The 14,311-nt window shown below is 43.7% G+C and overlaps 1 protein-coding gene across 9 annotated transcripts in view; it reads right to left on the bottom strand.

Moving 5' to 3' along the window:
- NME5 (NME/NM23 family member 5) overlaps positions 1-14,311 on the bottom strand; it is a 33,884-nt gene that overhangs the window by 14,415 nt on the left and 5,158 nt on the right. For 2 of the 9 annotated variants that reach the window (XR_004243194.1, XR_004243193.1), the window contains exons 1-4: positions 12,298-12,480; positions 10,290-10,495; positions 9,890-9,990; positions 8,723-8,841 (exon numbers count right to left, since the gene is read on the bottom strand). Coding sequence is in view for 7 of the 9 variants with exons in the window: in XM_032124918.1 (XP_031980809.1) it covers positions 6,273-6,359; positions 8,723-8,841; positions 9,890-9,990; positions 10,290-10,495; positions 12,298-12,426 (642 nt within the window). In the remaining 2 variants the exon portion in view is untranslated. The other 7 variants (XM_032124918.1, XM_032124913.1, XM_032124917.1 and 4 more) reach the window with 7 other exon arrangements.

Raw genomic sequence — 14,311 nt, 5'->3', positions numbered from 1 at the left:
TCAGCACTGCGTCAGCACTCAGGTAAGGCAATGTTTTATTGCAGCTCATTAAAGGGAAAAAAAAAAGCAATAAAAAGCTTAAGAAACATCACAGATCCTGACTACATGAAGCTAATAAACAGTATGATAAACTATCATTTACATGAATAAGAAAAGGAATGGACATTTCATTTCCTATGCCTTTGTTGCTCCCATTCAGTTGCACTGATGGGGCTGTTTGGGGAAGCCCCACAGTGCCTGTTTACAAGAGAACTTTGCAAAACAAAGACAGTCACGGTCAAAACTTTGCTGGTCAATTCAGTATATTTACATGGAAGAGCTTCGAAGAAAACAAGTGTTCTGAAATACCCTCATGGGATAGTTCAGCTGGAAGTGGTAAGTAGCAGGGAAGGATCTCATGGCTATCTAGATGTGTGGTGGCCGCAGAAAAAGCATCTGGTTTTCAAACAGAGGTTTGATCAAACGTTCCTCATCCAGGCAAAAATACCATTGCACAACTCCCTGAGCAAAATGGCAACTGCCAAAGTGTTCTGCATGCAAGGAACAGCATTGTCCAAGTCTGGTTCCTGAGAAATCAGGCACAAGCTCTTTGCTTTCCATAAACGTGGAAAATGTGCCATGCAACACTTGATAATACATTTCAGATGCACCCAGAAAAAAATCCCATTTTCTTTCTTTTAACTAACAGAATGGAATTGCTCCAGATTTACAATGAAGCAACCTAAAAGCACAGTTGGAGCCACTGTTTTTAAGAAGACCTTGTTATGCCATAACTTTTCACAGTTCAGTTGCTAAATTACACATTATAAAAATAAGTGCAATTGAGAGACTGTGTTAATCTCAGAAGTTTAAACATTGCTCTGTAATGACTGCTTTATAGTGGCCCATAGTAAAGTGCTTTATGGGGCGTGCAGGAGATTTGTCTGCACGTGTCCGTTAAACACTCCTGGGAATTTTGTCACACAGAGAGAGACGAGGCCTGACATAAAACTAAACACGGGCAGAACACTGCCTCATTCACCCAGCACCAGGAATGCCACCCAGTAAGAAAACACTTTACAACACCTAAGAGAGATAAGAACCACCAGCCATCGGAGCAATAAGATGTTGCTTTTGGAAATGCAGGATTTCCTAACCTGAAAATCGGTGCAGATCCTGGAAGCACAACAAAAACACAACTGTCCCCTAGCAAGGAAATGAGAGCTTAATCATTGATTATAAAGAAATAATAAAGAAGCATGGGTGGTTTGTAGAGTAGTTTCCTAAAGACAAGAGTAGAGCCAAATTAGGTTCTTGCACATAAAAATTCCCTGGAATTTAGGGTGAGTTCATCCGTGACTCCTTGCTCAGGCAGTCTGCAACTGACAGACTGCACCCAGCTGCCTTTTCTCTCTGGCCAAACAGGATCCATCCAGGTTGACTCAGACCCCAGGTGAAAAGACTTTCCAATAAATTAAATGTGATGGTAACAAAGTTGCAGACATGGTACCAGAGTTGTGTTTTGGCTTTATTTTTTAATAATCATGCTTCAGAATAGCACCACAGCCAAGCGAGATGAGCCAGTCAGGGGTTCTCAGGGGACAAAACTTGATGCCATACAAGACAAATATAAGCACACCCAGCAAGGCACTACATGAAGATCTTTGTGCGAAAGCATCACCTCCCTCAGCCCTAAAACACTCACGAGCGGTGAACTGAATTCTCAATCCTTCAGTGTTACCATTATTAGAGTATAATTCACCCACTTGTCTGCAAACTGCCTTCTTCTCCCACCAACTGCTCTGCCTCACAACAATACCGCATTTCTGGCTCAGAAGACCAACAAAAAGCTCTCCCCTGAGCTTTGGCAGTGTCCCCATGATCACTTGGCAGGAGGCAGCATGACAATGATTTGACAGGCATCTTCCCAAGGAGACTCTACACATCAGTCACACTGCTGACACGCTCCACACCCAGAGGAGGTCATCCACACCAGGGGAGATTTCTAGGTGCAGGCAGCTGCTCTTGATTGACCATCCTAAAGCAGCAGGTTTTCCTGTTTCACTAACAGCAGAACCAGGAAGTACCTATTTGCTGTGATGATCCTGGTGACACTGCCATGCTGGTATGAGCCAAGTCTGCTTTAGTAAAGCAAAGCAGCAGGTAATGAGTAGAGAGGACTGAAGTCCTATTCCTAGTCCAAGGACAAATCTATTAAAAGGAAATAGTACTACAAAAACAATTGTAAGTTATCTTTTTATGATGTGCAAAGAGTCTTTCCAACAAAATAGAAATAATTTCTCTTCTGATTTTGTTTTTTTAAAGAAAATTGAACAACCATAATATTTTCAGAGGATGAGCTGTTGTTGTGTACCACCAAAAATGGCCAACATTTACTGTGCAGAATAACACAAATTATCTTGATCTGACTACTCTGACCGAATGAATTAATACTGACACTCATCAACTGTTGTTTAAAGGATGGTCAAGATTAATAGCTAAATGAAGGAAGAAACACAAATCTGCTCCTTTTCCTACATGAGAAAAGCAGGAATTTGCAAATCTTCATGAAACAATCTTCAATCTCCTGAATGACAGTCCCAAGCTCTGACCAGTGACTCATTTCTGAAGCTGGGCATGCTGGAATGCTCTGACAGATGCAGACAATGGGAAACTGCCTTCGACTGAGGCTTCTGCCATCTTTAAAGTATGTCCAAGGTTCCTGGCAGTTTAACTGTTCCTGAAGATAATAACTCCCTTGTGAGACAGGAAGGCTGAACAATCACATACTTCAAGACTAGCTCAGTCTGTACAGTTCCAAGAACAACTTCCAGTGCAGGTGATAGCAAGCATATGATAAGCAAAGTTCCAGGAGGAACTCTGTTGAAAAAATAGAATTATGGGAAACAGATTGAACTGCTCATTTTATGGACATAGCTCTATTCCACCACTTAGGTGGTAAACTAAAATGGACTCCTTCAAAGTTAAAAATGCCCAATAAAACTCAATAGGCAAGGTAATCATTCTGACTTGACAGAGGGAGAGGACAGATTACTCGTCCTTGCTGACATTGACATCTTTCAGTTAATCTGGCTTTTTTCCCCAAAGCTACATTTTCTGTGCTATGGAATCATAATCCTGGCCAAGCCTGTACCACTCTGGGCTAAATAAAAACCTAAAGACCATAAGAAATGTAGCAGCACATGCCCCAACAGCCTCTCCCATGGTGTCACAGCTCCCCCACGGGACCAGGCTGCTGGGCCATTTCACATTCCCAGGACTGATCCTCTGCCCACATCCTATTCATTAATGCAGGTTCCTCAGGGTCTCAGCTGTGAGATCTGCTCGATCAGTACTTGTCCTAGGTGTAGGGATACAGTGAGTCAGGATGGCATCCGTGGGATAAAGGCAACTTCTCTCTTTCCACCTTTACCTTAGGAAAATGGAAGCAAACACCAGTCAGCAATTGAAGGTGTTAGCTCCAACATCAGAGGATAATTCCATGACAGATGAACACCTGAATGACTGAGAGTCTATATTATGTGGGTGATAAAGGTGACATTTGCAACATCAGCTGGCTTTGTCCTTTCTCCTGCCCCCCGGATAAGGATCCACCTACTCTCATCCAACAGAATGCAGCTCTGGCACAAAAGCAAAACCTAAAACTCCAGCAGTAACATAAAGGATGTATTTATTGTCAAGCAGTAGGACATCAAAATAAGCAAGCAAATATCATACTAACAAACAAAATGCAGGCGAATGCCTTGTGAATTCACCGGATTTTAGTTTCTGAATTTTCAGAGTTTTTCAGGTGTTTTCAGAAAACAGAAATTCTTATTTGGCTGACAGGAAAACACAAATCACAACCGTCCATCAGACACATATGGGGACAATAATTATAGGCAAAATAAACTGGTTGTAAACAGATCTGTTTACTGTATTTCTAACCACCTCATGCTTTTACTCTTCAATATTTGAGGGTTTGGGCTTTCTTTTTTTCCTTATCTTAGAAGTCCCAAGATTTTTAGGTCTTGGTACTATAGGGACCAGTTTCTAAATGTTTATTATCTGGGCTGGCAATAGTCGTTTGTTCCACTGAGAGGATAAAAAATTCACTTAAACAAAGTTTGATGTTACGGACAAATGACTTCTGTTTCTCATAATTACTCAAATTGAGGAAGCAAGTTTTTTCATGAAACAAATTATGAAATTGCTTATTTAGTATTAGTCAAGCATACTCATATTTCAGAGTTATGAAAACTACCGTCTTCTTCATTCTAGCCAGTCAAACCAAAAGATACAAAGCTTGAAGTTAACAGCATAAGTCCAGCTCTTTGAAGAAAATTAAAAAGCCCTACATCCCAAAAAACAGTTTAGTTACTTCATAAAAGGCAATAGCATGGCATTAACCTGTTGCCTGTCAAGAGCACTCTCTTGAAATTCTTCAACAGAACACATGGAAGTTTGAGGAAAACAACAGAGATTTAGGAGCAGGAGAACACAGAAAACACTCTTAAGGTAAGCTGTTCCAATTAAGCACCTTTCCTGGTGTTGTGGTTTGACACTGGCCCAGCGCCAGGCACCCATGAGAGTAGCTCGCTCACCCTCCCCTGCCACAGCTGGGCAGAGGAGGGAAAAAGAAAAAAATTAACGAGCGCTTCATGAGTGAGATAAGGACCGGGAGAAACACTTCAGGAGCGAAACAGGCTCAACTTAAGTTGCGAAGCGAATTTATTACTAACAGAATCAGAGGAGGATAATGAGAAGTAAAATAAGCCCCTAGAACACCTTCCCCCCCCCAGCCCCTCCCTCCTTCCCACCGACAGCGCAGGGAGACAGGGCATGAGGGTTTGGTCAGTCCATCACCGAGATTTCCCTCTGCTGCTCCGGGAGAGGAATCTTCCCCTGCGAGGCCGTGGGGTCCCTCTCATGGGAGACAGTTCTCCCTGAACTTCCCTGGTGTGGGTCCACCCTCACAAGCAGCAGCCACACCGCCCCTGCTGCAGCCTGAGCCCCTCCCACGGGCACACAGCCCTCCCAAAACTGCTGTGCCGTGGCTCTCTCTTTCCACAGGGTCCAGTGCTCCAAGGACAGGCTGCTCCAGCCCGGAAGCAGGGCCCTCTCTCTCCACCGGGACTCCCACTGGAACACAGCCTCCTCCAGGCATCCACCTGCTCCGGCACGGGCACCTCCCCATGGGCTGTGGGTGGATCTCTGCATCCCCCGTGGATCCCCATGGGCTGCAGGGGCACAGCTGCTTCACCATGGTCATCACAACAACCTGCAGAGGAACCTTGGCTCCGGTGCCTGGAGCACCTCCTGCCCCTCCTTCTTCACTGACGTTGGTTGTCACCATGTCATTTTCCCTCACATGTTCTCACCTCCTCCTCTTCTCTGACTAGAATCCCAAAATCTTTTGACTTTGTTTTGATTTTCTTCTTAAATATGTCATCACAGAGGCATTACCAACCTCTCTCATTGGCCCAGTTTTGGCCAGCAGCATGTCCATTTTCAGCGCCATCAGCCATTGGCTCTGCCAGACATGGTGGGAAGCTTCCAGCAGCTTCCTCACAAGAGCCATCTTTGTGGTCCCTTGCTACCCAAAACCAGGCCGTGCCAAACCAATACACTTGCAAAAAAATGTTGGAAGACAACCTCAGTCCTTGACTAAAATATATATTCCTGTTATTTTTAGTCACTGAGCCTTTTGCCACCAAGATGGGAAAGGTGCATTCAATGTACCTTCAAATAAGTCCTTCAAATTACATTCTGACATCTGGGTGATGTAATCAGCAATTAAATTCCGAAGTTGCTAATATGCCTCCAGTATTTGTTTTCTACATTATATCCAAGTACCTCCCTTCATAACTGAATTTATGCTAAAAAATTGCTGAAACACGACCCTTGACTTCACAAAGGACAGGCCAGGTGGATGTCCTTTGGGAATCCACACTGCTGTAAATGATTTTGTTCTCTCACACAGACAAACCAAGAAAAATGGGGAAAATAGCAGTAAGTCACACCCACTAAGAACATTGTCTTTTTCTAATCACCCAATGCCATAAATTTACTGTGTAATTCTGCATTCATTTTGTCAGTAGAGAAAGTACTAGAACCAATACATCCTGTGTATTAAGTGTAAGGTTATTTATCCCATGAAGACACAAGCAGTTATGACAAACGCATTTACTTTAGATAGTATTGGTTATACAGTCAAAGGACACACTGAAAATGACAATATACATCTGTAACTTGGAATGCTTGAGATGGTTTGTTTGGTTTCCACCAAGCTCTCACCCCCGATGCTCTTCCTGAGAGATGTGATATTGTAGTTTAGGTTTATTAGGATTGTGTTCAATCAGCCAGTCAGCAAGCCAAATCTGTGAACAAAAAACCCAAAACCCAAATGTTTTCAGCTTTCTGTTGTTTTCTATTAAGTGTATAGAAGCATATTAAAAGCATTATTTGAAACCTCTGGTACAGATACTCTCCTATTGTGCTGCAAAATTAAGACCTTTCAGAAAAAAATGGACATGCAGATGACCTGTTTTTTAAAAATGTTCTTTTAAATCTTCAGTTTATATTGCTTTTGAACAATTCACACTGACCTTTAGAAGACAACTTGTCCTGGCAATGTTTATCTTTGTGAAAGTATAAGACCATTTGAGCCATACTTCAAATAATTCAGCCATCTCTGTTTCGGAATGCGGCTGCACAGTATTCCTGAAACTGCTTAATGAAATATTACTGCTGACAACACTTACAGATATTTCATCTAGTAATCATTCATTCAGAGTGCCAGCCTTCTGCACTGAAATCACCTTACAGTACCTAAAACTTAAAACCAAAATATGGTTGCTTTTTAAAATTCATCTTGCAAGTTTTCCAGCACGTTGTACTTAAACGAGAATGCAGGAGGCAGGAATGCCTTGAGTCCTAATTCCATCTGCCAGTCTGGGCCTGGCCTTAGGCAAAAACCTTTTGCCTTGATTTCTCCACTTGTAAAGCAAAGTTTTTAACACATCCTTATTTACTTCACAAGGCTGTTGATGATTAGTTTCTGGAATGCTGAGTACAACAAACTTCATACCACACTGTGAAAAAATGACAGAACAGCAGACAGGGAAGGTAAGCAACATCCTCCTTTTACTACCACGTACAAAAAGGGTGGTTTGCAAAGGGAGAGCCAAGCAGAGCACTAGGACAGGTAAAGTCAGCAACAGCAGGACAGTACTAAGAACCTAAGACAAAAATGGAAAACAAACAAACAAAATATGCCAAAACACAAAGCCCCTTAGAAAAAACTGCTTTAGGAAAAAGAAATCCTCAAATCATTTGAGCTCAAATAAATTTATCTTGTATTACCTAAGGAACTGGCTCAGACAGCCTCTGTGCTGACAGCAAGTATTTCTGAGTGTACAGACACTTTCTGATGCCATTTCCAAAAGCAAAGAAAAGAAGAAAAGAAAAAGATACTGGAAAAAACAAAACATTCCAACAGTCTCGCTGTAAGCCACCTAGCAGATAACAAACAAAAAGCAATAGGCAATATCTATTTCTGAAGCAGTATGAAATCAACATTATTTTCCTTCTGTTACAAGGTCACAGACATTATGGACAACAAAGAAGGTAGCAATAGACTGTTTTTAGCAAAGCAAACAGACTGTTTTTAGCAAAACTACTGGCACTGCTTAATACAGCTTTCTTACAAGCAAGGAAGGAAGGCATTGTCTCCATGAAGTTACTATCAGATACCTCATAACTGATTAGAAAATTGTGCTAAGAATGCAGGTTAACTGGAAGCCAAAACAATGAGCAAGAGAGATGGGACTTGTAACAAAAAAAAAAATCAGTATTTAATATAGTAAAGAGGTGACTGAAGAGAAAGAAAATGGGAATATTCTTCAAATATGCAATAGGTTGCTGCAAAAAAAAAAGGAGATATTACATTGTCTCCAATGCCTTCTGGGGATAGTAAAAGGGAAAAAAAAAAAGGTAATGGGCTTAAAATTGGAGCCAGGAGATTTAGGCTATCTTTTAGTGAAAGCTTTTAACAAGTATAATTAAGTACTGAAACAGATTGCCTGGGGAGACTGTAGATTCGCCATCATTTGGAGTGCTACACCACAGGCCAGACACACATTTGTTAGGAACAGATACAATTGGTTTGGCCTTTGGGCACAGGAATGGACTTCATCTCTGTTTTCTAGATTTCTATGGTAACAGTGCCAGACACAGATAAAGTAGAGGTTATAAAGCTGGAACAATCAAAGTACCTTAAATGTGGCCTCATGTATATCACATAGTTTATAGGAACACCCCAAGTGAGTTTTAAGGCTTTTTTTTCTGAAAAGCATACTTTAGAAAAATGCAATGATTATAAAGCTGATAATGATGTAAAATCCACCACAACTGCCAGCAAGTTGTCACATGAATTAATTATCTGCATGCTTAAAGAAGTACTAGTGCGAATGACTGGAGCTTTAAGAACACAAAGGCATATTTACCATGTTTTTCCACACGTAAGAAAATTGATTTTGTTTAGGGACTTAAAACACAACCTTGTTTTATCTCTAACAAACAAATCAACTTCTTGAAACCAAATGTTATTTGAGTAGCTCATTAGCTGACAGCTAAAACAGCACAGCTCTTCACCAACAGAGTAGCTCTACAAACAGGGACTTTACTAACACCAAGTAACTGCATCCCAAAGCTGACAGCAGTGCTGGGACACTGCACATACCATGGGGTCTGCTGGCTTCTCTTTGCACAGGGCAGTGAGCCCAGCCAGCAGCGTGGGCTTCACATACAGGTTCAGGTAATCCCGAGCTCTTTGTCCAGTGGGAACAGGCTCCAAGATTGCTGCAAGGAGGAATCAGAGGTGTTAGAAAACAGCCTCTAGAGTGATTAAACCCAGCATTCTTTCAAAGGTTGTTTATATGTGAGCTGCTCTTTTCCTTAATAAGTTAATAATACATCATGGGTTTTATAGCTTCTCCCACAACAAACTGCAAAGAAACTCCCTAAACTTCTTCACAATGTCCCTGAGGTAATTTTACTAACTATAGTCTATTATGAAAAGGGAGAAAATCAGATCATCTGGGGAAAACCTTTATCCTTGAAGATGCATTTGGGGCAGAAGAGAAACAATATATCCCACGTTTAGCACTTTCTTCTTGCAGTGTGAAGCTGGATTTTGAAACCCTAAAAACCTCACCTTTAGTCTTACTTTGTTTGTCAGGGTGAGGAGAATAGACATGGTTTACACAATGGGTAAGGTTTTTATGGAACTGAAACATCTTTTATTAAACTCACTGATACAGCTGACAAAAAGCATCAGTAGACACGTTCTTCTAGCAGTTTCACTTGCACCTTTCTGTCAAAGAGCAAATCCTGTTGCATTACAAACCAGAGATCCTCTTGCAGCCTTTCCAGGTTCTAAGGCCCTTTTCTCTGGCACTTAACTTTGGAATTGCACTATCATGTGAGCATCCAGCTGCTTTTGAATAGGAATTACTCAGCCTGAATCCAAGTAGAAAGTCAGTCTTCTCAAGCCAACAGGAGTCTCCAGGGCTGACAGTGCCAGAAACACTCGCTGGAGTGTAACAGCTTCCTAATTTCTTCTCATTTTACCCAGCTTTGACTGCTCCAGTTCCCAGAGCAGAGTTTGAAAAGTGGAAGCAATCTTTGCAACTACCCTGGCTCTTCAGATAGATTTTTGGTAAGCCTTTCATAGCAGAAAATGTCAGCTTGTAGATCAAGAGACCCACAAGCCTATAAAGCAAACAAACCCAACCTCTTCTAAATCAATTTTATCTGGAGTCAGGGCAGAGACAAGTAATACCAGGGAAGGACAGGGAAGAACTCCATCCTCCCCAAGGCTGGCAATGAACCAACTGCACCATTTTACCTTCTGGAAATATGAATCGAATTTCTCTCTCTGCTGAGGAGATGCTGAGACTGCCGTGGAGCGCATTCCTCAGCTCATCAGTTCCATAGAGTGCTCTTAAGCTAAAAACAAGGGAAATAACTGCTTGGAGGGCAACTGCAAATCCTTTCCAAGCTTCTGCAGCCTGAGAGCGCAGAAGAGCAATAGATATGGACTAATTAACAAGACATTGGCTTGATTTTGTTTTAAACATAAGAAGTAGCTACCTAAAACTTAATTTCGTGCACTCAGCATTCCCCATAAAATAGGTGAACTTTGCATACTATAAAACAACGGTGAAAAAAAAAAAGAAGGAATTCTGGTCTCAATCAAGAGAATGAGAAAATCCTGCTGACTTGCCCAAGGCCAGTCAGTGAGTTACCTGTGAGGGTGAGTTCTCCTAGCTCTTAGGCTGTTGGATGGTCCAAGCAATTCCTTCCAGTATGAGACTGCACAATTTCTAGCAAGAACCATAGCAACTATAGGACCAGAACTCATATAGGCTGTTAAATTAGGAAAAAACACTTTTCCAAACTGTTCTCCGTAGAAGTTGCTACACTGCTCTGGGCTTAACTGGAGCTTCCGTTTCTATAAAGTGTAAAAGACAAAAAAAGAATTAAAATAACCTGCTACATTGAAACAGCTTAGAGCATTAAAAGACAGGATATAGTCCTCTCCTGCAGTCGTATCTTCAAGTGTAGAACACAGAGTAACTTCTGAAACTAATCTGATTCTCCCAGATACGATCTTCTTTGAGATACAGAGTAACCAAGAGCAAAAGTTTTCCAAGTTAATTATGAAAACAGCCCAATGGAGTAAGATGTGATTTTAGCCTACGCAAACGACAGCATTTTCTAACTGCTGGATGACAGAGCACTGTACAGAAAAAGTGAAGAGCATTACAAGGGCAGGATTTTATTACTCAGCTGCTACAGCATAATGTTCTACTTTTAAACAAGTTTCTCTCCAGCCCACATTGTTAATTATGCAATTGTTCTATTTTTCTTTCAGTGCTTTGTGACTCTTCCAATAGCTGCCTAGCCTGCAAGTGGCCAGGATCAGGACAACTTTGGGAGGTTATCAGAAACCATAGGGCAGTCAAGAAAAAAATTTTAAAGTGCATTCTTCGAGCTCAAACTTATACAACGCAAGAGTTCCATATACTCAGAGTCCTTTTGGTGTCAAAAGTCACTGCAGACATCAGAAGACTCTACTAAGATATTGCAATTAAATAAATAAATAAATAAATAAACTATTTTGTCTCATCTTCTGATACATATTCAATCAATAGAAACATGGAATGGTTTGGGTTGAAAGGTGTCTTAAAAATCATCTTGTTTCAAACCCCCTACTACCATGGGCTGGGACACCTTCCACTAGACCAGGTTGCTCAAACCCCAAACCGGGCCTTGAACACTTCCAGGGATGGGGTGGCCACAGCTTCTCTGCGCAACCTGTGCCAGGGCCTCACTATCCTCATGGTGAAGAATTTATTCCAAATATCCCATCTAACCCTGCCCTCTGGGAGTAGAAAGCCATTCCCCCTCATCCTGTCACTCCAAGCCCTTGTCCAAAGTCCCTCTCCAGCTCTCTTGGAGCCCCGTTAGGCACTGGAAGGCTCTCTCAGGTCTCCCTGGTGCCTGTTCTTCTACAGGATGAACAACCCCAGCTCTCCCATCCTGTCTCCAGAGCAGAGGGGCTCCAGCCCGTGGAGCATCTTCGTAACCTCTTCTGGAGTAGCTCCAAGAGACCCATAAACAAATAAATGCAAATAATAAATACAAATAAATAAAACAACGAGAAAGGTAAGGGAGGAAATGACAAGAACCAAACGAAATGAAACAAGACAATGTGGGGAGGAGGGGGAGGGGGAGGGGCCCCACCGCCCACAGTCGCGAGGGCGCAGCGCCCCCCAGCGGCCGCCCGGCCGGTCTTATTTAAATATTTATATGGTCATTTCAATATTCATAAGGCCTATTTACTGGAAAAACAGCGGAAACAAAAAATTAGTCAGACTGCAACCGGCCAGCTACCGAATTCAATTAATTCTCTAATATCCACTTGCACAAAATCTTGTGAGATCTGAATGCTGCACTCTCCAAAGAGTTGCCTTGGACAGTTCACACATCTGCTCCATACATTTGCTAAATCTGAGTTTATTAACAAAATCTGTGTTCTCCTGTGGTCAGCAAAATAGCTGGCCTGCTCTGTTCCATCCCATGCACCAAAAAGCATCTCCTTACAGAATCTGGCAGCAAAGTTTGCTGATATGAAAAACATGAATCGATTTTTGGACACACTAGCTTTTAGTTACTGGCTTGATTGCTGGAAGTTAAATATTCTCCTGACTTATAAACTACAGTTCTTTTCTCTGGAGCACAGCCTGTTACCTGAATGATGTGGAATCCTGATCGGAGAATGAGATCCTCTATTTCTTCTTCTTTATCGATGACATCTGGTTTGATGATAGCCAGAGTTCTTTCCACATAAATCTGAGGTTCAGGCATTAAGATCTCCATCCTGGCTTCTAAATTAGAATTCACTTGCCTCTTTTGTACTGCAATGACACCAGTGCATGACATTTGCAGTTTGTCTACTGCACAGTCACCTGTGGTGACACTCACCATGCAGTCCAGGAACAGAAAGGGTCACACTCACCTCACAAAATCCATGTGAGATGTTCTCTGCACTTGTTAGCACTCTGTAGTTCACATTCCCATTTTCAGTGCAGTGGAACTTTGTGGAAAATAAGGCCAAAATTTAATGTTGTTATTCACTAACAATATATGGACAATACATGAGGAAAGAGGGGCATTATCACACACCTTGATGTGGCTCCCTGTTCTCCCACACCCTCCATCCACCACAAGCTCCTTCAAACCCCAGATCTGTATCCTCACACATGACAACTGTGGTGTGGGACTAATGACTTGGAGCTGGTCCACCTGTAAGCCTCAAGGTATTTCTCAATGGTTATTTAATTCCTGTATTTATGGGCTCCAGACAAAGGGCCAATTTTCTCACTGAGCAGATGCACTGGCAAGCTAAGAGCACAGAACCTTGTTGTGAGTGGTGGAACCAGTGAGGGGGCTTCCTACAGACCTGCGACCACTTGCGATCTTCTTTTCATCACAGAATGGTTTGAGTTGGGAAGGATCCTAAAGACCATCCAGTTCCAACCCCCTGACATGGGCAGGGACACCTTCCACTATCCCAAGTTACTCCAAGCCCTGTCCAACCCGGCCTTGAACACTTCCAGGGATGTGGCAGCCACAGCCTCTCTGGGCAACCTGTGCCAGGGCCTCACCACCCTCACAGCCAAGAACTGCTGCCCAATATCCTACTTAACCCTGCCCTCCGTCAGTGGGAAGCCATTCCCCCTTTTCCTACCTCTCTTTGTCCTTGTCCAAAATCCCTCTCTAGCTCTTTTGGAGCTCCTTTAGGCACTGGGAGGGGGTCTAAGGTCTCCAAGGAACCTTCTCCAGGCTGAATACCCCCAGCTCTCTCAACCTTTTAGAGAGACTTGCGAGAGCAGGATGCTGCGGGGGATCCTGCCAGAGCCTCAGAGAACTCCACACAACGGCACCTGCAGCCCTTCCCTCGCCCACTGCCCGCCGAGTCCCCACGCTCCCAGCCCTGGCTCTCTCCATCCATCCTGGATCAGACAAAGACACGCAGACCCTGCCTGGCTGCAAAGACCTGCTTCCTGCTGCAAAGTCCGCTCGTAATCGCCCCGCTCCACCTGCCTTGGGGCCCGGCCGGGCTTTGCTATCCCGGCCTCCGGGACTCCGCCGGACTCGCCGCTGTTGCCGGGCGATGGCGGGGCCCGTCCCGGGCACAAGATGGCGCCCGCGGGCCTCGGCGGGGCGGGACGAAGATGGCGGCCGGGAGCAGTAAGGTGATGGCGGCGGAGGCCGAGCGCGCTTCACGGCCCGGGACCGCCGCGGGCTCCGCGCACACGACGGGGGGCCGTGGCTGCCCCGAGATGGGCTTCGCGTGTGGTGCGGGAGTAACGGGGGAGTGGCGTGATCTCCGGGGCTCATCTCAAAAACCTCATTCCTCACTGACAATAAAAGCTTTATGTCGGTTTCACCTCATGCTTAGAACTGCTGAGGGAGCCGTGCGCTCACAGCAAACGCTCATGAAGCGACGTAACGCGATTTATTGGCGGGGAAAAAAATAAAGGAAAACACAGCAGCCCTTCCCAGGTCATTTATGAGTGTTTGCAGGGAGGTTTCCTTTGGACGCGCCTGAGCGGCAGCAGCGAGGCGGGAGCTCTCGGCACACCCCGGGCACTGACGCGAACCACAGCTCTCTAATGGTGGTTCCGAGCACTGCGTGGGAATTGCAGCGTCTACCCGGTGCCACTTCACTTTTATGACACAAAGATGTTACGGGTTGGAA

Source organism: Corvus moneduloides, chromosome 15 (assembly GCF_009650955.1).
Source record: "Corvus moneduloides isolate bCorMon1 chromosome 15, bCorMon1.pri, whole genome shotgun sequence".
Lineage (NCBI taxonomy): Eukaryota > Metazoa > Chordata > Aves > Passeriformes > Corvidae > Corvus > Corvus moneduloides.
Note: the sequence above shows the minus strand (reverse complement) of the source record. Positions and strands in the feature narration are given on the sequence as shown.